The 26,029-nt window shown below is 36.1% G+C and overlaps 1 protein-coding gene across 1 annotated transcript in view; it reads left to right on the top strand.

Annotated features, from left to right (window-relative positions):
* LOC105227563 (uncharacterized) overlaps positions 1–26,029 on the top strand; it is a 183,588-nt gene that overhangs the window by 104,730 nt on the left and 52,829 nt on the right. The window contains exons 3-4 of the mRNA XM_049450566.1: positions 16,965–17,179; positions 18,064–18,199. Coding sequence (XP_049306523.1) covers positions 16,965–17,179; positions 18,064–18,199 — 351 coding nt within the window. The remainder of the gene's footprint in view (positions 1–16,964; positions 17,180–18,063; positions 18,200–26,029) is intronic.

Raw genomic sequence — 26,029 nt, 5'->3', positions numbered from 1 at the left:
AGTTAAATTAAATTAAATTAAATTAAATTAAAATAAATTAAATTAAATTAAACTCAATTCAATTAAATTAAATTAAGTTAAATTAAATTAAATCAAATCAAATTAAATTAAATTAAAGTCAAGGTATTTTAGATATTTTTGAAGTTTACTCAAATTCATTCTTGATTTGCATTTATTTTATTTCATTTAAATTAATTAAATGGCTACAGTACTTTGCATATATAAGAATCTTTCCACACAAGAACTTGATTATTATTATCCAGCTTGTATGTTAGCTATGGTATATGCTATATTAGTTCGCTTTCGCCTTAAAAATATAATATTTTTTTCTGAGTTAGTATGACTGTTGGAGACATCTGTGACAAATGTCACATCAATAAATGGATTCATTACGCTTGCCTTTCTAAATAAGTAATTGCAAAGGCCATCAATCGCCGTATATCGTGGCAAAGGTGAGCCGAAGAAGAAAACACCACTTCAAAGCAGATCAAAAATCAGGTTTATGATATAAGTAAATTGAGAATTTAAGATTATGAACAAAGTCTTACTTGTTTGTGCTTATAGTAGTATAGCTGTGAAAATTTAATAAAATTCGCAATAATGTTATTTAGAACCGTTATTTATTCATACTTATTTTATATATTTCAAATTAGCCACAACACGATCTCAAAAGTTAATAGTAATTTTTCATTAATAATTTGCTTGGTCCACTTGCTCAGAACCTCATTCTACCACGGACAACACAAAATTGACGGACTGACCAGCAACTGCCCTGTAAAAGCGCTGTAATTCTGCGCTTTACTCTATTAAAATAACATTTCTATGCAAATTTAACTAATTACGCTTCATATTGTTTATTTAAAATTGTGGCAAAAACAACAGAAAGTGAAAAGTTTTCAAATTATTATTTTCATTCAGAATACAATTATCCACAAAACAGTTTCTGGAGTAATTACCGCAAAATTGCGCAATGTTACTGTGTATATTAGCAGTTATTAAGCAGAAATTCACCACAGCACACAGAGACAATAATATAAGCGCCACTGCAGCAGACACAACTGTATTTTTTTGGAGTTTTATCAAAACTAAAATAAAGCTCGAGATAACAAAAATATGAAAAGCTTGTTGCGAACGAGTCACTTCACCGACAATTTAACAAAAATTAACAACAAAAACACTGGCAATGTGCTGCCATTATCATGCACACACACTCATATACACACATACATACACAGGCATCGCACTTCAACACTCTCAACTGCAAGGAAAGTTGAAATTACCAAATCAAAACAAGGGCAATGGTGTAGAATGGAATAAAGCAAATACGAAAAAAATTAAATGTAATTGAGAGACTGCCGAAATTTAAATATGAAAGTGGCTGGGAAAAGTTTTTATTGCGCCACAGCGACTGATATTGAAGCAGACCGGGAGACCGCAAAATGTTTAAACACGCCACTGTTGCTGAGCGATGCTGCCGTTTCTGCTGCTATCTGTCTGCCACATGCAAATATATACGAAAGTCTATGTAAATGCCAGCATTTATATGAACAGTGCTGTTTCTACGGCCTTTCGACACATAAAACAACACACACACCTAAACACATATTCAATATCTGCCTGTAAGTGAGCGCCGCAGCGCCATCCAAGCGGTCAAGAGCAGTGAAGGCGAAGGCGAAGGCCGAAATCTTCATGCATTTGTTCGTAAATATTGCCAGACATGGCGGACGGACATATGAATAGACAAGTGGTTTTTAACCGAAGTCATCAAGTAATAGTTGCAGGCACACTACTGAATGGCTGAATAATAGGCGAGGACATTACCGAGGACGAACGCCTCGTTTGAGGCGGCGTGGGAGAGTATCTGCGCACTCAAACACTCTGCTTGCGCATAGTGAATGGGCAGCAAATGAGCTGGAGTGTAGAGTGCGAACTAAAAAAAAACTAGAATCTCATACAGCAGCTTTTGGCCGCCCTTGTTGCCTGCCTGCCTGCTTGCCATGATTACGGCTGGCAAATAAAATGAAAATTAAATTTAATTCAATTGCGATTCAAGTAAACAAAGAGTGTTTAGCAAGAATAACTGAACAGAATGAAAATGGTTTTACATTTTAAAATGACCAACTTGTGTGTGATAGACACTTTACACTAGTCTTTTATGCTGCTGTGGCAGATAATTGAGGGGTGAGTAAAGGAGTTCTTGTCCTTGGTCACACTCGCACAAAATAAATGTGGTTATTGATTCTTAATTGCCGTTTAATTGAATATAAGAAAGTAAGTTTTGATTTATTTAAAGTTTAGGAAGAAGCATAGTTTCAGGGGTTTTAATATTTTATAAGAAAATAAGTATTTAACACATATACTCATGCTCACCAAGTAAGATAATTACCTTTTTTATACTACATGCATTATATACATCAGTTATTTAAACTGATATAAATGTAGTGGCATTGACTTTTGTTGATGACGCAGCCTTAGATGGCGGTAATGAATGTCCCAGTTAGCTCTTGTCAAAAAATCGCTAGCCAACTGTCGATTAAATGTATAATAAATGATGAAAAGAGCCAGCATGTTACATTTTCACTAAGAACCGCATGGAATGTGCTAAGACCCAAAATGCGTTTGAGCTGATCAAAATGAATAACACCCTAGTACGACAAGTAAGCGATGTGATTTATCTATGTAAATTTACCTGGACCGAAGACTGACATGGAGAAAATTTATATCCAGCAAAATTACGGGCACGAAAAAAGAACAGCGAATGTAAACTCACTCTTAAATAAAAGTTCTAAATTTAACTTGACAAGACATTTCTGGTATACAACGCGGTGATAAAACAAATGGGATCATATGGTGATCATTTGTGCGGTACGACTTGTGCAACCAATCTATAAAACAGAGGTTCCAATCTAGAATTTGTATAGTGATAACAGGTTCGCACTCACAAATATGTTGGTGTTTCTTTGATTACGAAAGAAGTAGAGAACAGCAGTAAGAAATAGGAACTTGAAACTTCTAGTCATCTATGTCTAGTTTGTAGGACAGATATATTCCACAGAGGCCTTATATCAGCGGTTTCCCCTATATGAGCATCTTCTTGGAGAGAAAAGGATAAGAAATCTCAAAAACTAAGAGACTTGTTCGTAAACATACTGATAGACCTAAGCTACATCAACTTAGCTTTTCATGTTGATTTTTTATGTTTACTTTTTCAAGGATCTCCGACGTTTCCTCATTGGTATTGCAAACTTCATATCAAATTTAATTTTTTATGATATAAATACATACTACTGTGATCAAATTGACTTTTTAATTTATACTTTGCATATTTTTCGAATCAGTAATTTTTTTCCTGTATGTTGGTAGTACTGTTAGTGATATCTATGCTAAGTTTCACGTCAAAATATTTATTAGTATTTGAGATACGCGTCGTTTGGTGAGGCTCTAAAAGTGAATTCTTCGATTTTTACGATGACTAAGTCTGAATTTATTGAACAAAGAGGTGCGATAATGCACCATCTCATACTAGATTGGTTATTCGTGATAATTTCGCCACATTTTCAACTAATCGTGCCGCAACCACCGTATTCGCCTGTTTTGCCTTCGTGTAACTTCTGGCTATGCAGAAAATTCACATTACCACTCTGAGGGCACCGTTTTGACTCAATTGAGGATGTAAAAACTGAATCGAAGAAGGTTCTGATGGTCATCACGCTTGATGATTTTTCCAAGTGCTATGATGACAGGGAAATTCGTTGGCATAAGTGTATTGCAGGGGGAGGGGATAACTACGAAGGAAATGAAATGAACAAAATTCACCTTTCAATTTGATCATAGTAGTATTTATATGACTGCACGACACGACTGAATGAAAACGAAGTTTCCCTGCAGGCAAATGGCGCCTTGAAGCCAGCTACTTGAACATTTCAAACAGTTGATGTACACAATTTTGTAGTTGCCGTACTAGAATCTTTCACTTAATTAAAATTTAACTATTTAGTTCAAAGTAAATTTTTTTGTGAAAAATTGTGTAAATAAGTCGATTTATTTGTTTTGAATAATCAGTTGCCGTTTTAACTAATATATCAAATTTGTTTTATGCTTCTGTTAGTAAATTAAGACTTGCCGTTGTCATCGACAAAATAAGAAATAGTTTTAATTTCGCAAGTCGTGCTATAGTGTTAATAAATGTACCCACAAACAAGTGGGTATTTTAGTATTTTGGCTTTCCCTAGATGTAGGCGCTTCAATCGGCCATTGTCTAATCGCCGTACATACGAAAATGCTCTGAAGACACTTTGTCGAGATCAGATCTAATATCAGAAGTTTTCTAGTATCACAAGAACTTTGTCCATGGTTGCCAAAATGATGAGATCTCCATCTCACCGAACAGTCGTAGGACATAAACGTAATTGAACCAATATTCAGTAATAATACCTTTTTTGTATTTTCGGTTTATCGCTATCATCGGCATAAAAGATTTAACTTTTCAATTATAAAGAAATACTTAGTGCTATGGTAACTGATGGTCTGTCGAACTTATTATTTGTTAGATGACTTCTAGTACTAATAAATAGAAGTATTTAGTTCTTCTGCAGGGTTGTACATTGTGTCTATTGTTTTAAGGTTATGAAAAGTATTATAACAAAGTTGTCTGATTCGGATGGGTAGGTGATGTGTATATCAAAAATTGTAGTCAATCACAATAAATATCCCTGAGAACTAAATTCAGTAATTAACTGATGAAACCCATAACATCCATAAAATATTGAAAGATAACCTAGTAACTGATGTACCGATTTCAATTTAAGTTGACATCAATATTTACTCCAGAAATTACAAATATTGCTTTAAAAGCTGTGATTTCCCATTTTCTATAATATTTTTATTATTATTATTACTTTTTTTTCTTAAATTCTTTCACGCGAAAATCTCAATTTTAAAGCACATCATATTATATTGGCGCGCTAATGTCATCAATCATCTGCAATAAATAACTGAACAGCATAGAAACAATAACAACAAAAGCAAAAACAAAATTGACACAGTTAGGAAGGAGCCAACACAACGATTATACACTTTTCATAAACAATTTAACAAATTGCCATTAAATTTCAAGTTAAGTGCTCGGAAATGCGCGGAGTGAGGGAAGCAACAGAATAAACGTTATATTGTAAATGCGAGTTTGTGTGTGTGTGTGTGTGCGTGCGTTTGGTATTCAATATAGCGATGATAACGATGATTATGTAAAAGCTGCTATCAATGGCATGCAGTCAGCAAAAACAGCAACAGTATGGGAAGTAGGAATTTTGTAAAATGGAAAGTAACCAAGCGAAGCAAGAAATCCAGGCATATCACTGTGTTTGCGTGCGTACGTTGCTATGTTTATTTAAAATCTATGAAATATTTATGCTATAAAATGTAAACGAAGCAGCAACATTTTTGAAGAAGGCAAAATCACGGAATTATATGTTATGTAAGTGTGTGTATAGAAATTCCTGCGCTACAACTACATAACTTTAAGGCTTACATACATACTGCACATGTTTACACATATACTTACATACAGACACTTATTTGGTTTACATTGTTTCGGCCGAAAGCGACAGCTGCCATCAGCCGCGTGTCCGCCACTAAAATGACTTTCGTGAGGAATCGAGTTGGCCAAAAATAATATAAGTCTTCCTTTTTGGAAAAGGCGAGCAAATTAGAAACCAGCGAATCAAGTATTGGCAGCTGCGAGTGAGTGAATCACGACAAGTGTGGTGATTTCATATCAACAATAGTAATAAAGCAGAAGAGAGGATTGTGAAGAAAGCATCAAGTACAGATTGTTGTTACTTAAAGCTGTACCGAGCTGTGTTTCTGGCTGTTATGTGAGATTTATAGTTGCTACTTGCCACTTAATTTGTATTTCTATAAAATTCGATATGAATATCTTGCCCTATTTTATGCTTATATTGACTTAAGAACTACCATATCTTATCTTTTCAAAGATTGAAACAAGAACTCTATTCATGAGAGATATGCTCGTGGTTATATTTCACTTTGGAGCTTTAGCTTTTCTAACAGATGCTTTCTGAAGTTTTAAAAATTTTGTATTACTTTTCAAAAAATTAGGATAAAATATGAAATGGTGTCTGATGGAAGGTATTGTAAACATCTCTATTGGACTTATTTCCTTCCAGAGTTGCCACCTATCGAAAAAAATTCTCTAATGTTACAGTACTGTCAGCAATCCTAAGACATTTAAGAAAGTCGACCAGAAACTGACTAAATTTTTAAAATGTAGATCTGAGAATTGATATACTTATTATTGACGAAATCCCTGAAATCGGACCACTATTGCATACGAGTATAGCTGCCATACTTTTTCGTTTACCGAGATCTCTTCAAGAAACTTGGTATGATTTTTTTTTCTATGACAGTAATGAGATTACTATAGCATATTGCTACCATACAAATTAAAGGATTGGAATCAAGTTTTTTATAGAATAATTTAACTTTTTTCTTGTTTTTGTTTCATAAAAAATCTCGTCTCTTTTCCGGAATCTCATAGAAAAATAATAAATTCGAAAGACATTTTTAATGGGAATTGGCTTCAAGGCGTCAATAAGTTAGATTACCAAGAATATTCGTTTGACTATTTGACTTGACATTTTCAGTCACGTGTTCCAAACTATACCGCAACTAGTGGTCAACTAATCTAAACGGTTTTCCAAACTAGCTTTACTTTAGTAGAAACTCACTCAAAACCTACTCCAAACTAGTTCTAGCCCAGACCAAGCTCAAACTAGTTACAACATAGTGCAAAACCAGTTCGAAAATAAGTCCAGGGTTATCCCACACCCGAATAAAAAGGAACTGTTTGCAAAAAAATCATTCCACCTGACTTTTTGTATTCATTATAGAGTCCTGTTGACTTAGAATATATGCAAATTCATACCTTATACTCACTTTGACCAGTTTCTTTACAAAGCTTCAAAATTGCGAAATATTTTTTCGTGACTTCTATAACATTTTCATAGAACCGGGCTCCTGAACTCCACTTTTCTCCAATTTCCTAACAACGTCACTATCTAATACACAGCGAACGTCCTCAATAAATTGTTTACTGGCTTCACGTCAGAAGCGGCATTTATTTAATATCGACGCTACCAAGTGTGTCCTTCACATGTCCCGACAGCTGCTGTACCAGCAGCATTGCAGTAATGTCATTGCAACTATTCGCCGCATATTTGTATTTGTATTTGTGTGTGCGTGTGTGTCGCCAGCGCAGAGTTATTGCAAATTGTCATAATATTTGATGCATGAAATATTGAATTCTGCTTTCGATAAACGCCTTGACGCCGCCGTCGCCGCCGCTGTCACGGCTCCTGCTTACATTGCTACTGCTGGTGCAGTGGCACAGCTGCAGTCCGACTAAATTCCGCACTATTTTTGTTACTTTATGGCGCACGCTCTCACTCTCGCCACGGCCCTCCTTCGTGTACTCGAAAATTGCTTCGAAGGAAGTGCAATTTTGTCGAACATAATTTCCGCCCCTTACCGATCCACTGCCGACAATATACTTAAGTTCATATTCTCTATACTTTCCAATTCGTTGCCGAATTGCAGTGACACACACACACAAACACACACATAAACAAACAAACAAACGGATGATAGTATGAAATATAGTGAATTGTTAAAAGTAACAGACAAAGTCGCAGAAGTACGGAAGTGAGTGCTGACAAAACGGGCAGTGCGGTGAGTGGTTGCATCTCATGTGCGCTGGTATATGTGTGGAGTAATAGAGTTGCATTCGGGAGAAAAATTATTTTGCTTTATGACAAATTTTGCCATAAGTTGGCGTTGCAAGCAGCTGGCACACATACACAAGAAAATCATACGCTCACACACACTCAAAACCACACATTTTCACACATATACAAACACACATCTGATCGTGCGTGTCCCTCCTAGTCCTTTGAATGACATGTGCGCCCTGGCTTTAGCTTCCCATAACTCCATTGTTCTCCTCTCCCTCTGCCCTTCCCTCACATGCCTCCCCACTTCTTACACCTATGAGCTCGCAGTTTACCCTGCATTACTATAACAGTTCATAATGCAGATTGCGTACAAATGATTTATTGAAAAGTTTGAGTGTAAAAATGCATGTAATGGCAGGAAACTTTTTAGCCAAATCGATTCGGTGGCAACTAAATGCACTTCCAGCTGTGAGTACCACGTCGTTGCAGCCACACACGCACACAGTGACTCCAGCTAGCGGCCCGAAAGTTTATTTTATGTCTACTTTAGTCGAGGCTCTCTGCTGGGCGCTTCGGAAATGCATTGCTCTATCAACAAATGATGCATTGAAGTTTCTCTGTCGCTACTTATGCCTTCTTTTTCTGCTTTTAGAGTGCATTAGAAAAGTTTTTGAAGTATTTACTGCAATTTTCACACGAAAAAAGAGACGCTGTCAATGCATTTTGACAATTTGTAGTAAAAGTTAGTATGGTTTCTTTTCGGGGAATAAGTTTCATTAAAAGCGTAATGGTTAAGCTTTTGAAATGCTTCCTAGAAAAATTGGTAGCATAAGGTGGTATGGAGTACTATGGTCATTTATCTAGCTGTAAAAAAAGATATATCTAGAAATTTTCTCTCTAATATTTGCTTTATTGATGCGGGGAGATCGAACTTCAGTCAAAGAAAGCAAGTATGGCACAAATTTGGGAATGAAATCGTATGTTATATGCAAGTACTGCAAATTATTGGTTCATTCTGCCAATATAGTGGCAAAATACGAAATCTGACCGTCAGTTAAAGTAGATACAATGTCACAATGATAACATGCTCTAGAGCATATAATCCGAATATTCGTAGAGAACTTCTAGATAGAAGTGTTTTAGAAATGTGAAGGAAGGTCGCTGACATATCTTTGTCTACTTATGCCTTTACCTATACCTATACCTATACCTATACCTATACCTATACCTATACCTATACCTATACCTATACCTATACCTATACCTATACCTATACCTATACCTATACCTATACCTATACCTATACCTATACCTATACCTATACCTATACCTATACCTATACCTATACCTATACCTATACCTATACGTAAACCTATACATATCATTATTATCTATATCTTTATATACCAAATATATATCTTTATCTATATCTATATGCATATCATCATCTTTTTTCAACATCTCTCCAATCTCACTCTCCACTCAAGTGAAGCGGAGTTCACCTTACAGATTTAAATTAGTTTTACTGCCTTTCTTTAACACTTTAATCACTTTAGGCTTATACGAGTATCACAATAAAAAGTGTAAATTAAATATATTTTCGTTAACAAGTTTATTGTTTTTTCGCAGCAAGTGTCTTTAGAACAAATAAGAAAGCATTACGCAAAAAGAATAGAAGAGAATGAATAAAGGAACATAATACGAAAATCAACATTTGTTTTGAAGATTTAAAAGAAATAACACTTTTCAATTGTTGCACATCAAAGTATTTGAATCGGAGCACTCAGCCCATATCCTCGGCACGCGCCTATGCTGGTATAAAGCCTGCTCTCTGCTAAAAATACTGCCCCACCCAACGTCATTAATCCTCCCCTTTGGCGCGCTCAATGTACTTCTTCTCTGATAAGTGAATTGATTGAGCAAATTGCATGAGAAACCCTTTACTTACTCCTGCTTTTGTTGATTGCGAATTCGTATGAAATGTATAAAGGCCCACTAGGAAATTGCTGACAAATAAAAACACATGTTAGGTAGGAACCATTGTTAGAACCCATTCGAAGTAGACTAGTGGCTGCTTTAGCTAACGAAATATTTTCTCTACAAACTGTATATACTTCATTTATGAAAGTTGTGAGGTCGCAACTTTTCTTATGCAGAATATTTCTTTTCTTTCGGACTCCATTTGGTATTGGTATGCTTAACTTACTCGTAGCTGGCGCGAAATCGGCTGGCAACAATAAAACGACTGTAAACTGTGAAATGGAGCGAAATAAAAGCGCAACAAACACTCTTACACAGAGACACGCACACGTGAAAAAGCACAAACAGTGACAGAAAATAATAATAGAGTGATGCGAAATGTGAAATGCGAAAAGGAAATTGCATATTCGCCTTGACAGGATATCATAAATCCGTTGATAGGCATACGCACACGCCCATAGCAATATTATATACAAGATTATATGCACATATACATACAGATTTATAAGTGCTAAATAAGGAATAAGTTTTAAGCCGTTGCCACGCGTTTTCCTTGTTACGCTTAAAAGCCGAAACACACGCAGAAAAACAAAAAAAAATAAAAGAAACAAAATACAAATAAGCGTGCCTTGAATTTTAATTTGGAATGAGATGCTGATGAAAGATATGTGCTTGTTGCGATAGGATTGCCAGGTCGGGAAATTACTGAAAATATGAAAATAAACAATTGAAGAAATTTCAGAATTCCTATAGCTGACTAAATTTTCAAGAATTTTGAGATACCGGATGTATGTATGTGGACAGTATTTGAACTTAAATTTCATATTAAATTTCTCCAATGCGATCTTTTTTGTACAAATTATATTCAGATATATATTTTCTTTCTGATCGTGATATCTACTAGGAACGAAAAATAACAGTTCTTAATAGTTTTTCTTAACAAATATGATTTTTACTCAATAAATTTATACAAAAGCTCTTTAACCAATCGAAATCGACTGCTCAAAATTGCATTTTTTTTAAACACTGTTTTCAGAGTCGGTGAAGAATGACTTGAACTTTTCACATAAAGTTTTTGGAAACATTTGTCAGATATGCTAGGTTTGGTTAGGTTAATCTGGTAGACCAATGAGCCACGCATATACCAGTTCTGGTCCTTTCCAATACCAGATCGAGTTTAGTCACTAGATCCATGAGCAGTAGTCATTTTCTAGGATGCTTTCGCTTGACCCGAATTTTAAGAGTTTCTGTGACTTCATAATCGATACCTCCGGTGTAGTAAGGACCTCAGAAGTTTATAGTGTAGTCTTGCCAATGCGAGAAAAGTGCACAAGAGATGCTCCATTGTTTCCCTGGTGGATTTCTTTAGGCATTTCTTGCAGTCTTCTCGAAAGTTCAGCTCCATTCTGCAGGCGTGTGTCGCGACCATACAGTGGTCAGTTAGCGATAATTTTCCTACAGTCTCTTCTATCGAGTACCAATAGGAATTTTGTATATTTCCGGTCAACCGTTTTGCACATGACTTTTGTAGTTTTGTACCTTGATAGCTTGTATCACTGGGTTTTGATTTTCTTTACCATGATCACGATGCTAGCCGTACACCATTCTTGCCAATCTCATTCACTTTTTCATTGCCCTCGATTATTTTGTGACCTAATACCCGCTAAAAGTGAAGATGCTTGCTTCTAGCAACACTTTCCATTGCTGCCCTGTTTCCCAAGACACTTCTGGCCGATATTCGAGACGAGGTTACTGCCGTCATTGCTGCTTGGCTGTCTACGTCGATGTTGACTCTGGAATTGCCTGCAGGTGCATTAGAGACCAGTTTTGCGGCTTTTACAATAACAAAGTCATCAGCTTGAAATATACTGCGGTCGTCCGGCAATTTAAAAGGCTGTCTTGTGCCTCTCTCTGAACAGTATATTTTATCAGATAACGATTGAAGGAATAATATTTTTGATAAAAACATCTACTTTTAAAGCAAAGTGGAAATCTTTTCCGAAAAAATGCCATTTCTGCAGTTTTGCTCAATCATTTGATCCTGTAACGATCTTCGAGAGGACCTCTAAACGAAGGTGTCTGGCAGTCAGAGGTACCCAAAATTTCCCAACAAGAATTATCACTTATTTAAGTATATAAATTCTATGAATGTCGTGCATTTTTTTATATTTGTATTAAATGAAATACCTCTTTAAACAAAATCACAGAAAACTGCGTTTCTTATGACTTGCAAGTGAATACAACCACTTGAAACAAAATTATATTTTCTCATAGATATATAAGTGAAACTGTATTAAGTATAAGATCTACATAGTTTATCTCGTATTTTTTGTGAATTTTGGGAAAAAAATGCTAAATGTCAAAGTAAAAAATGTGATAAAAATTTTTACTTTAAATATTACATAATTTAAAAATTTGATTTATCATATCATTTTAATTATAAATTATAAAAATGTATTTTAAGATTTTTTAAATTTTATTTCAACATATTCAACCCACTTTTTACTACCAACACTACATTTTAAGTTGCACTAAGAAACACATATTTATTTAACATGCCCTACTTGTTATCCACCCTAACGACTATAACCTAAAATATAACACACACACATACTTACACACATAAACACTCTCAGGTGATTTCACTTAAATGAATTTTCCGTCGTTCACTTTATTGGCTCAAATTGACTCCAGCTCCGCATGTGCACGCTCTTGTAGTTTGTTTACGATACTCGAATATACTTGAAATGAAAAATAAATATAATATTTAAGGGAAAAAGGGCAACCAAGCGGTTAACAACAACGCAGTCAGCATAAATGTCAACGACAGCACTCATTTTCGATTTTCACCATACAAGTGAGTGAAAGCCTTTTCATCATTCCGTTTTGAGGCTGAAACCACGAAGAAACGCAGCGCGCATAACACAGCATAAAACGACGCAACGGAGCACTCATGTTCAATCACGCACAACGCAGCAACTAAAGAGCACGCAATTCAGACTCCCACACACACACACATATGCATATGAATGAGCGGAGCAATCAATACTAGGCTGCTGTTGTATCAGCAATCAATACCCCTTAACTCAGACTTCACGCTCGCTGGCGTTGCTCAACCGAGACTTGACAGCCACAAAGCATATATGCGCATATGTGTATGTGTACCTATGTTGCTCTGTGTGTGTGTGTGTGTGCTATTTTTTACAGTCAACCGGATATTACATATACCAAGCAGTCATCAACGCCGGCACTCAGTCACAGCCTACTGTCTGCTGAGCCGCACTTTAAGTCAGTTAGTCAGTCAGTCGGTTTACCTGCCGCCATTGCCCCCTAACGGTGCGGCAGAGGTGCGTGTTCGATCCCGTTCGCTTGCTTTCCTGTCTGCGGCTCCTTATGGCCTGTCTTTGACACATTCTCGTTAATGTTGACGTTGACGTTGATGTGGATGGTGATTTTTGATGGCGCTGAAGTTCACACACACACATATTCACGCACCCACACATAGACCCATATCCACACCCACAGACACCAAAAAATATAGATGCGTGTGTAAGGCAAGTCTTCATAAGTGTATTGTCTTTCAACTTCTGATAGCTGATGGCTGATAGCTGCCAGGTCGCCGCCAAACCCACTCTCAGTCACGCTAAGCTCTTATATCTGCACATACATGCATATATAAATACTTGTATAGTCAGGCTCTTGAGTTTATGTGTGTGCCGCCATATCCGTTTGAGGTTAATGCTCTTATCGTGATTGCCAACGCATATAAAAACAAAGCGTTCGGCAAAACAAAAGTACGCCATGAAAGCTCTAGCAACAAAAAATGTATATAGTTCTGTTGAAAGGAAGCAAATAAAAAAGCTTTGGTAGACAGAGTGAAAAAAATCGCTTAAATGAATGTTCATTTAGTGCCGCCAGCGCCGGCAGCAGCGTTAAATGCGTAAAATCTAGCCGGCAAACGGGTGGTCGTAATACTTAAAAGCTTCAGCTGGAAAATGAGAAATCGTTTTCGACTACTTCGAGCGCAATGAAATTTTATTAAGTGAAGCAAATTTATAGTATGAAGCGTGATTGTTCATCAAACTTGGCTGGGTTTCAAAGTGGTGATGAGTTTCAGGTAAAAAAATCAAAGTAAAATAAAGAAAGAAAAGTGGTTTAAGAACTTGTTATATATACTTCTTTTATTTGAAATTGGATAGAAAAAAAATTAAATATAAAACTAAATAGACACTGAATAAACAATATACTGAAGCTACTAAATGAACCTTGAACACAATGACTAATCGTCATAAATATTTATAGTCCAAAAGCAATAAAATTCACAATTTACCTAATTGAAGGCAGTGGTTTTTGCAATTTTATAGCTTTAGTGTTTGCTTAGAAAGGTACCAATACTTCGCCCATAACTTATGCTTAGATAAGCGCTCAATATCATCCACAGCAATAAACAACAATCAGGAAAACAACTGTGAACACCTGAGGTTACCAAAAACTTAAAACGATTGAAGCATCACGCCTCTTACAAGCATCCGATCGAGCGGGACAGTTTTGGATCAACAATTTCAGGGAATAAAATCATCAGCGCAGAGTTTGAGGCGAATATAAAGTCATATGGGAATGCGATCCGTCTATTTAACGGTGTAATGGACCTAGTCTTGTCGTTGACCTCGAACAGATCGGTATTCTAAGACAACATGGCTCCCTTCGAAAGCAGAGTCTTCCAGTTGGTCACTAACTACATGGAAGGTATTGTAGCCATCCATCCCACGATGGAGAATCTGCCGGAGATAGGTATGGGATACCTCTAGACTGTGCTTCGTGCTTGACGAGGAGGTCTCAGAAGGTGACTTCATACTTATGAGTATAGATCAAGACTCCAAGACTCGTACTTATTCCTCAGGTCTGTAAACCTCACTTGTTATTCTTCACCGTCCCGTTCGGAGTCAGTCACCGCCAGTTCGCGAAAACGTCTTTTTGGAGGAGAGGTGTTCGCTGACGTTGCCAATCCTGAAAAGGCGAGTTCAAAGAGGCAAAATGGAATAGCCATCGGATACGACGTCTATTGAAGAATATAATGATTCATGTCGTTTGCACTACGATGAGCTGTTCTAAAATGACTATAAAAGAAAGAACTTGTAAAACAATTGACGCTCTTCTTCTTTATTGGCGTAGACACCGCTTAAGCGGTTACAGTCGAGCTTAAAACAGCACGCCAGTCGTTCCTCCTTTTCGCTGTTTGGTTCTAAGTATAATCAAGTCCTTCTCCACCTGGTGTTTCTAACGGAGTTGAAGTCTTCCTCTTCTTCTACTTCTAACTGACGGCGCGGACGTTGATGCCAATGACATCACGATCACTTTTTTTCTAAATGCGTTCATGAAAACCAAAAACTTATTTGACCACATGTTATTTAAGGACAGATTTTAGATTCCAAACGAAATCTATATACACAGAGAGCTGCTCGGTTAATTTTAGATGACATATATATTATTCTCGATTTTTCGGAAGATAAATTTTTTATCAAAATGCTCTTTTTGATAACGCTTTATTCAAAGTCTTCGAATAATTTTCTATAATCGGGACTTCATTTGAATGATTACTGCAACCTTGATTTAGGTAAAGAACTTCAGAATAATTTTTCATTTAAACTAATTTTTTATGAATTTTTCTGCTCCTTAATTTTATAAAAAATTTTAAAGCACTTGAAAGCAACTAAAGGCTATTCAGCCTTTAAAATCCGCTACCTATATTTCTACATTACAAAAACACCACAAAATTTCACAAGGAAATACGCTATTGACAAGCTATTTGTCATTTACCACACATAACCCGGCAGCCGCATAGGCCATTAGACAACACCGAAAGTACAAATGAATGAATGTATGAGCACTTACACAAGTACATACACAGAAATATCGGCTAACCAGAATCAGAACTGTCGGACGCAAAATACAATACCATTTTTAGGCGTGATATATACATATTTACATATATGTGTGCGTAACACGATAAAACCGTTCTGCAGTCGAGGCTCAAAGTTTGTTTTAGTTCCGTTTGCTGATTTTGTTGTGCGCCTGACAAAGCCAAGAGCAAACCAAAATAATTTGAAAAAATTGATGGCAGCGGAAAGGCGATTTAAAATTTCACCAATATTTCCATTTTTATCATTTTTCTTTGGCGCTGAACAGCACAACACGTCTTGTTATGGATACTGAGCGAGCGCGCGTTAGGCGAAGTGGCGCTAAGCACAACAAACGACCTTTAGGCAAATGCAAACGCGTCCGAGCCAGACTCCAAAAACATGAACACACACCGGCGCGTTGAAATTGGCTGAAAATCAGGGACCGGAAAACTTTCAAAATGGTGTGACATTTTAGTTTTAATTGATTTATGTGTTTCGCTTTAAAACACGTCCGTACACGAGGCGGGCGCGCCACAACGGCAGGCTGACAGAGCTGCGTTCCAATAGTGATAAAATATAATAGGAAAAGTGTGTTGGCGAAAATAGAAGAGTGGGAAATATATAAAAAATCGAACATACTACAGATGGGACAATGTGTTTTTGGCGCTTTTTGGCGGCGCTGGCAATCTCGACACTTCGTTGGTATTGGCTTAAAGCAAAACTGATGGCTGATCGATGACTATATGGCACATACATTTCTATCTAGTTATGTGTGTGTGGCTGAGTAATTTTTTTTTGTGACCCTGTGTAAAAAGTGTATGCATATAATCGAATTTGATATCCGGTGGGCGTTCAAATAAATCTCGAAATTGCGTTTGGCATGCGAGCTAACTTTTAGCTTAATACCGTTGGATTTTCAATATTAGATTTTTTTTTAATTTTGTTTTTATTCACGCGTTTGCATGTAAAATTGCCGCGTAGCTTTTAGCGATGCTTTATGTGCAGCTTTAACAAATTCAACATTTTTTTAGCATAGAAATCCAATCAATATTTTTTTCAATGCCCAAATGTAGGCTACACGTTACAACAATGTCTAAGCAACTCAGTATTGAGTTCCAGTTAAACAAAATTTAATATTCAATTTGAAAAAAAAAATAATTTAATTGTAACAAAAATAAGTGACGAAAATCTGTAAGATTCCATTAAGTATATTCTGCCTGAAATTATTTCATTTACTCCATTAAACACATTCTCTTTCTCAAATATCTTATTTACTCTGTTTATACTTTCTTTCATTAAAACATTCGTTTTTCTTTTCTTTTTACTGTTCTTGCAGATTACGCTCAGGCCGCTCTCAGCAACGTCAGTTTATATATTGAACCACCAGCGGTGCGTCGTGGTCAATCGGTCATTTTGCGCTGTCAGTATTCGTTAGAAGGTGCGCCACTTTATTCGATCAAATACTATCGTGGCAATTACGAGTTCTACCGTTATACGCCGGGCGAATTTCCAAATGTGAAACACTTCCAATACCCGGGCATTAAGGTGGATGTAAGTATGAAATTTATTCTGATAAGTATTAGGAAATGGTAGGTGACTTGGCTAAGTTCGCCTAAATGTAGGCTATGTTTTTTGTGATTTCGTTACTACACATTAGAAAGCAAATCGTTGAACAAACTGTATACGGAAAACTGAAGGAACCAAATTTATAATAAATTTTAAAGCAGTTTGTGAGTTTTGCATTTCATGTAAATCATTTTTTCCTCTAAATTATTAAAAATATTCTAAATCCATGTAATCTAGTATTGTAGAAATATTTATTGACCATTTTCTGGTTATGAGCTCTTTTACTTTTCATGATATTTTCGATCTTGTTCTGTACTTTTTATCAATTTCCGTGCAAAGTTTTAATATTTTTGCTCACAGAAGGGTTTACGTCTTAGCTAACTTTTTCTGTAGGCTTTTATTTGAAGAATTTGCTTTTATTTCAACTTGAAGAGTACTCTTTTCATCTCATTTTTACAAGTATATCCACAAAAATTCGTTTCGCCTTAGTTAGTTGTATAAGTTATTGGTTTATATAGATGAAAATTATGCCTTAAGTGACGCCTTTTTATATACTTGTAAGTAAATGATGTTACTTAAACCCTAATTTTGGAGGTACGTATGCTTTAAAATGTAAAAAAAATATTGCCTTCAATTCTACTGAACTAGATCAACCAAAACCTTTCGATAATCTTACGTTCACATACTTAATAGGTTTGTGACTTTGCTAAGTTTGTCTAATTTTAAGCAGAATTTTTTCCTCACGCACAAGTTTTCATATCAAAACATTATTCAGTACCACACCTTTTCATTCAACTGCTTATTTATCGTTTAAATACCGTCAAGGTGATCTACTAATTTCAATTTATTGTCTTCCTTATCCATTGCAGGAAGTTATCTCCAATGCCACACAAGTTGTTATACGCGACGTGAAATTCACTTTATCCGGCAACTTTTCCTGCGAAGTCACCGCCGATGCACCGCTCTTCTCCACCGCCACCGCCTATGCGCAAGTACAAGTTGTGGGTAAGTTTACTATTCTCCTTCACTTTGTTCCCACTCCAGTTAATATTTGGCTCCTTGGACTTACTTTTTCGGCGGCGACCACATTTTAACGCTCAACTGTCAAAACTTTGGCGTTTTGCGAAAAACTTTTGGCTAATTATGTGCATTCATAATTGAAAAATTCAATTCGCTTTTAAGCATCGTAAGTAAATAACTGAAGATAAAGTTGCAGAGATAATGAGTTGTGCAATAATTGCGAAATGCAAGGAATCACCGGAAATTTTTGGGAGGTGTTATGGTGTAGGATCAATTTAAGACTTCGGTGAGCGTTAAGGAAGATTTTATTTATTGAAAAATGGAGAAAAGTTTAGCTCTACTTTTAGGTAGGAAATTTGAGAAGATTTATAGTTTTGATAATATTTTGTTTATGTTAGAATAACTGCCATTTTAATGTTTTTACTGAAGAGCAATAAATGTAGGTAATTTTTTGTGAAACTAAAGCTTTTTACAAACCCAGTGCCTTTCACTCAAATGCGTGTTCCCTTCCGTCAGCAAGTTTTGCAGCTTTGTCGCTCGAACGCCCAGTTCCAGTAATATTTGTAATGACAAAGCTGATAATATGAATAAAGTACACGCTAGCAGATATTTACACTGGCATACTCTAGAGACTGACACACACACACACACACACATACACACAAAGACTGCAAAGCGACAAGTTGCAGTTGAAGAAAAAAGCTACTCCCTCTAACGAGCGGCTTGAAGGAAGTAAAAACGCTCATCTACCGCTGCATGCAGCCACAAACGGAAAGAAAGAGCAGCAAAGAAGAAGTATAGATGAGCAAAAATAAAAAACAAACATACAGCAAACAGTGTAGGCAATAAAGCAGCAAAAAATGTTGAAGTTCTGCTAAAACAACGTCAAAGCGCCACCTGTAATGCTGGTGCAGGCTTTAGAAGCCGGTGTCTGTGTATGTGCAACACAGAGTACATCCATCAGCAATGCAGACAAAAAATGCGCCTTAAGAAAGCCAGCAACAAAGCGAACTGGTGGCGGCCAAATGCAAAGTGCTCTGAGCGTTCGGGGGCAACTAACTTACTGCATGGCTGCACAAAGTTTATTGCCTTGCAGGCTTTTATTTTCGCACACTCTCCATCACACAAAGGAACAACAAACAGAGTGGCGGCAGGTAGACGGACAGACGGACAGACAGTTAGACAGTAAAGTGCTTAAAGATGCAGGCAGTTTTTCCGTGTATGTGTATGTATGGGTGTATGTGTGTTTCTATTTGTACGTGTATTTGTGTGTGTATTCGTCTTTATTAGTTTCAGCTCAGTATTCAGTTTGTGCGAGGAAATATTTACGGTTACTTAAGATATATGTATGCTTAATAAGTCGGTAATAAGAAACCTCAAAGTATATGTTACTAATACGCACTGGTGTAATTTCAATTAGTATGGAAATAAAATAAGAAAAGTCCGGTAGTAGATAAAATTTGTTAGTGAAATGGATAATATCCGTGGACTAATAAAATATTGGGTAGTCGAAAAAGTCTTTTCGTATTTTTTCAATAGAAGGCGTTGCAGTCGTATATCTCCAGTGCTACCAATCACTTTATGTTAATATATAGTGTTGAAAAGGAAAGCATCATTCAACAAAAAAAAATTAAATTCGGGGAAGTTGAAAATAAGTTACGTTAAAAATTCGCAATATTTTATAATTTTTGTATAAAAAAGGAAGAATGCCACACAAGCCACTAATGAAACTCGTGAAGTTTGCGAAGAGGGTGTTGTATCAGTTTGTGTAGCACAACAATGGTTCGCTCGGTTCCGTTCTGGAAATTCCTCGCTCTGGTCGACCTATCGTTGAAAAAGTCGATAAAGTTATGGAAAAGATTGACAAGAACCGTCACATAAGCAGCCATGACATCGCTAAGGAACTTAACATTCACCATCACACGGTTTTAAGCCATATAAGAAAGGTTGGCTACAAAAAAAAGCTCGCTGTTTGGGTACCACATGAATTGCCTGTGAAAAATTTAATGGACCGAATTAACATGTGAGATTCTTTGCTGAAACGAATTGAAAACGAACCATTGCTGAAGTGAATGGTAACAGGAGACGAAAAGTGGATCAAATACCATGATAATGTGCGAAAAAGATCATGGTCCAAGCGTGGTGAAGCTCAACAAATGATCGCAAAGCCAGCATTGACGCCTTGAAAGGTTATGCTGAGTGTTTGGTGCGATTGGTGAGGAATCATGTACTATGAATTGCTCCAGCATGATCGAATCATTGATTCTACATTTTACTGCCAACAACTGATGAGATTTGCGCAAGCAATTGAAAACTAACGGCTAGATTTAATCAACAGAAATGGCTTCGCTTTGCATCGGAACAACGCTATACCACATACATTTTTGATGACTCGGCGAAAACTGGGAGAGCTTGGTTGGGAAGTTTTGATACATCTACCATGCAGCTCTGACTTTGCACCATCAAAGTACTATTTGCTTCGGTCAATGTAGAACTCCCTTAATGGAGTAAAGTTGGCTTCAAGAGAGGCCTGTGAAAATTACTTGTCCCAGTTTTTCGCCGAGAAGACAGAAAAGGTATACACTGATGAAGTAATGTTTCTAGCGGAATAATGGAAAAAAGTGGTCTACCAAAATAGTTCATATTTGGTTCATTCAAGTTAATTATAAATATATAAAAAATTAGCTGAAGTTTGCCCATAAATACGAAAACGACTACCTAATATTATCGAGTCAAAATCTCAGGTTTCTTTAAAAGGTCAAAAGTTCAAAAATTTTTTGAAATCGGTACTCTCTTATGCTTTATACTATCCTCAAATAATTGACTAGAATTTTATTGTAAATTTTGGCCAAAATATTGAACGTAATTACTAAGCAGGAAGTCGATCCAATAAGCTCCACAAAATAAATTCTCAGAAATTAAATTTCAAACAATGAGCAAAGAAACTTTTTTCAAAAAACAAAAACAAAATACATTATGTATCTATACTTCGACATTGTTTTGACTTAAGGAATTTACCGAAACTCCACTTCAAAACATGCCAAAGCAATTATGAAGACAACCGCTGGCATTTACACGAAGTCATGTTTGTCGCAATATTTTTCATTTCTTCATTAGCTTTGCCATTACACATTATATGCGTACATATAAACGCTGTGTGCGTCTATGTGTTGTAATGAAAGCGTGAGCGCGCTTACCGACAATATGTACTGTTATGTACAAATTCAGAATGCAAATGTCACTCATCCGCCACGTCGAGCCACTTCATTTCATTTTACTTCGCTCTACATACTTCATGTCACAGTCGGTTTTGTGCCACTCGCTGAAACGCTAGCTGCTTTTTGCTTTTGTTTATACTCGACTTCTTTTGTTTTTGTTGCAGTTGTTGTTGTTGTTTTTCAGTGTTGGCATTTTAGTTCACACGCGCTCGCAATGAATACGAAACATACTGGCGCGCGGCACTGCGACTGGAGTAGTGTGTAGCAACAAAACACACAAAAGGCAACACAAATACGCGCAAATGAATGTGAATGCGAATGCAACAACAACAAACGTAACAGCAACACTGCATGGCAAATATAATGGCAACCAAACAAGATCAAAAGTACTAGCAAGCATTTGCACTTGTTTTGTTTCCCTCTAATATTTCGTTGTTGTTGTTGCTTTTGTTTAGGTTTTTGAGTTTTTGTTGTTTCTGTTTTTATCTAACAATTGTGGAGTGTTGAAGTGCGTCAACGTACGCCGCTAACGATGATAACGATGACGATGATGGCGCCCTCTGCTCGCTCATTCAAACGCGCCCACGCATACATACATGTAGTCACACATACGTGCCTAACACACATATATACATGCAATCACACATTCACTGCGCCAATGACAATCGCGGCTATGGTTGATGAGTGGTGGCTGGTGGCTGATGGCGGTTATGTTGGCAGCTGCAAGGAGTGTTGTATGCCACTTAAGCATGTCAACTGCCGCTCTCTAACGGTTATATTGTCTATATACGAGTCTCGCTGTCTATCCATCTATCAGGTTGTCTGCCTGTCTGTCCGCCTGCTTGATTGCTGCGTTGTTGTCGCGAATGTGTCGGTGTTTGTGTTGATCGTTGCTCGCTAAAGTGTTCGTTGTCTGCGCTGTCACTGCTTTGCGGCGGTACCAGCGTTGCATGCCATCCGAAATGTGTTGTACAGCGCCCCAGTTCAAGTGTCATAATTGTTATGCATTTCCCTTTTTCGTGTTTGCTTAGTATTATGCCTTCCATTGTCAACTAAAGGGAATCGCAAAGCATCTTTCTTGACGTCATGAAAATGTATAAGGCGAGTTGGAATTTAATACATTTTAAAGAAACTATAGATTTTTGTGAGAAATTACTAACTTTTAATAAGGCAAAATTTCAAAGAAATCGGAGTTCACCAAGCATTCTTAAAGTTTCACTAAAAAGAGAGTTGAAGTCCAGCAGTTCAGTCCAATGTGGACATCGCATTAAATTTTTCAATAGCCATTTTATCGCTTATAGCATTTGACATTGAATGCATTATAATTTCGACGCATCTTAAGCCTTTCCAAGTACCAATGTCATCTCTAACCCGTCGGTTTCTTCTTTCTATAAAAATAATCTCAAAAGCTGATGAAGCAGAACAATATAAACTAGAAAAGTTCCTGGTGCATATAAGAAAAACTCAAGCCTAGCTAAGCAGTTCTCAAGACAATTTTTGATTCAATTATCATAGCAAGCCACTTCATAGAACCTCATTTTTCGAGCTATGTATAAATGTTAGGTTCTTAATTTGTTATTTCTCCACTTGAATGAAATGAAACGAAACAGTGAAACTTCCAAAACAACACTTCTTCAAAAGCTGTTCAGGCAGGATACCATTTAAAAATAGAAATTAAGAATATAAAGATACTCGAAACTTGAAATAATTCCTGGAGAGTATGCTCTACAATCAAGCTTTTTATCACCTCTTGATCACTTTATTACCGCACTACTAGGTGAGTCAAAGTCGATTTTCACGGCTGAAGATCGTGAAGAAAGGCTTACTATGTTACAGTTAGGATTTCCTAATGGAATCAACAGTAATAATAGTCCAAAGGTGAGAAAACTAACTTGGCTTATTTCTTCCTTTGTTGGGTTCTAACAACAATTGAATGGCGAAGTGTTACCCAAAGCGCAGTTCATCTAAGAAAAGAAATCTTGAGTGGATGGATAATTATTCTACGATACCCCGTCCGCGTCTAAGGCACATGTTGATTATGTTCCGGTAAGAATCAAAACTACCACAGGCGATTATCAAAAGTGAAAAGACCACAGCACGTTCCCACAACATTCAATTTCAAGTACCCGGTTCGGATCGGAATTTTTTCTGTCAATTCTACAGTATTCTCCAAAAATATTGTTTTTACATATTTTCAAAGAAAAAAACCGCACAAACTTCAAACACTGACCCTGAACTAGTTATTCAGCATTTACTAAAAATCGATATGAGCTTTGAATCAATATTTATCTTAAAGAATTTGAAAGTTATAATAAATTTTCAAGAATGTTCCTTAAACTGTTGTTGTAAGGTAATACTCAGCACCGATTCTAGGCACAAACCATATTGAACCTTGAAGCAATTTTGGCTAATCTTAGTGCTTGAAAATCGATTTTCAGCAAAGATTCTTCAAGATGCTTCGATTTGTTAAAGTGCATATCGCTCATTTGCTGCAAGACCGGCATAAGTCAAAAAAATCGATTCGCCAGAAAACGCGTTTTAAAGTTTTCAACTTACTACAACCTTACACGGTGACTCCAACCGTACACCTCTTCTCAAGCGGAGCATATAAGCGGTATTCATATGAATTTTTCACTCAACATGAAGTATGATATAACGAACAATCGCGTTTTTTGAATTATGCCCGGTCTTGCAGCAAATGAGCGATATATGTATATATTAGGGAGGGTCAAAAAAAATTTATATTTATTTGAGAGAGCAAATCTTGGAACAAAAAGGAGAATAAAAGGAACGAACACTTTTTGTACAAAATATCGGTAAATCTCTCCGTTTATTCTAATGATTTTTGGCAAATAAAATTCATATGTAAATAAAAATCTTAAGTTAATCAAGCTTCAACTGTTAATACTTTTAAATGGGCACTTTAAAGCAAAAATCACGCGAGACTTCTAGTCGTTTTCCTAAAAAAAATGTATGGAAAATGATATACATATATAAATGATTATATATATAGTATAAGAACCTATTGTATACTATATATACATATAAATAATATATTATATATTTTTATCTTAAAACGTGTGAGTGAACGCTAGTTTCTTATTAATGAATAGTGTATTCATATAATACATGTGTGTGGGCACTCAGTAGCGCGTGCGAATGACAGAGCAGAACAGAAGAGCGTGAACTTAACTAGTCATCTAATGCATGTATTTCTGTATATTTGTTGCTTCATAATGCTCACTACTTTAATTTTTGCTGCCATTCTCGCATTGCCATTCATTTTGTCTAATGCCACACTTTCATTCCAACTAAGCAAAAATTATTTTTTGTTGCGACATCTTCACACAACTCAAGCAAACAGACTAAGTCGGCAAATACTACAAACATTGAATATAAATAACGGCATATTGATATTTGCGTGAGTGTATTGTATATGTGTGTTTGTGTGTGCTTTGCAAATATTCACACTTCAACGCCGGCTTGACAAGCCAAACAATTAAGCAAACGAAAAAGCATTTCCAATATCCGAGACACAGCTGTACGGTGTATGAATAGAAGTGTGCGCATGTGTGTGTGATTGGTTGTATTTATTTCTGTGTTTAGTTAACAAATATTTTTGTTTCATTTACATTCGTTTGACATGACAGCAAGTAACTACTTGAAGCTGGCACTGTGTGGCATTCAGACACATGAAGGGAAGTATATTCGTATATATATTTGTCATATATGTAAGTGTATGTGTGCGTACGAAAGGTAAATATTCATGGTTAAACACCTAAAGAATACTTAAAACGTGCGATTATACACATATGTTGCCCTTGCTTTCATAAATATATACATATGTGTGAGTGTAGGTGTATGTGTAAATCTAGAAATATTTATTTCACAGAGATTCTTATTTATTACACAAACTGTCGTATGGATATTGCGATGCAATTGAATTTATGAACTTAGTTGAATAGAAGTACATTTGTGAGTATCATCTTTATTGATAGCTGCCTTCAACATTTAAATGTTTTTCATTTTATTTCGAAAAAATGGACGACAGGGAAATTAAGAGTAAAGTAATTTGGATATGAAGGCCTTTAGACTGCTTCGATGACAAATTCCCATAATCATTTGATTTAAAAAATTCTATACACGGCTTTAAATATGTCCGTTTTCGGATATTACAACGAATCCCAACTAAATTGTAAAGATAAAATGTTATTAGCGATAAAGAAATAAATTAAAAAAAATAAAAAATACTTTCTTAACCTTAATGCTTCAGCTTGTAGCTCAATTATTCTCTACTATAGTCTCGCAGACGCTCATCATCTATCCTTCAAGTATTAGTTAAGCCTTCAACTTTCTTTCTTCACTCTGGCAATAAACAGTATGTAAGGTTTTTTCACTTCTGGCCAATATTTCTAACGGATGATTTTTGACGATAATGAAATTACGTATTTAAGACATTTTGCAAATCTCGGCTTCCAAATAGACTATTTTTGACTCAAAACAAAGCCTGCAAACGATTAATCTAATTTTCCATACACTTCTTATAAGTCTGGGCTGAGATTGCCATTGATGCTTCAGCGAATGACTTTTAATTGCT

This window comes from Bactrocera dorsalis, chromosome 2 (genome assembly GCF_023373825.1).
Source record: "Bactrocera dorsalis isolate Fly_Bdor chromosome 2, ASM2337382v1, whole genome shotgun sequence".
NCBI lineage: Eukaryota > Metazoa > Arthropoda > Insecta > Diptera > Tephritidae > Bactrocera > Bactrocera dorsalis.
Note: the sequence above shows the minus strand (reverse complement) of the source record. Positions and strands in the feature narration are given on the sequence as shown.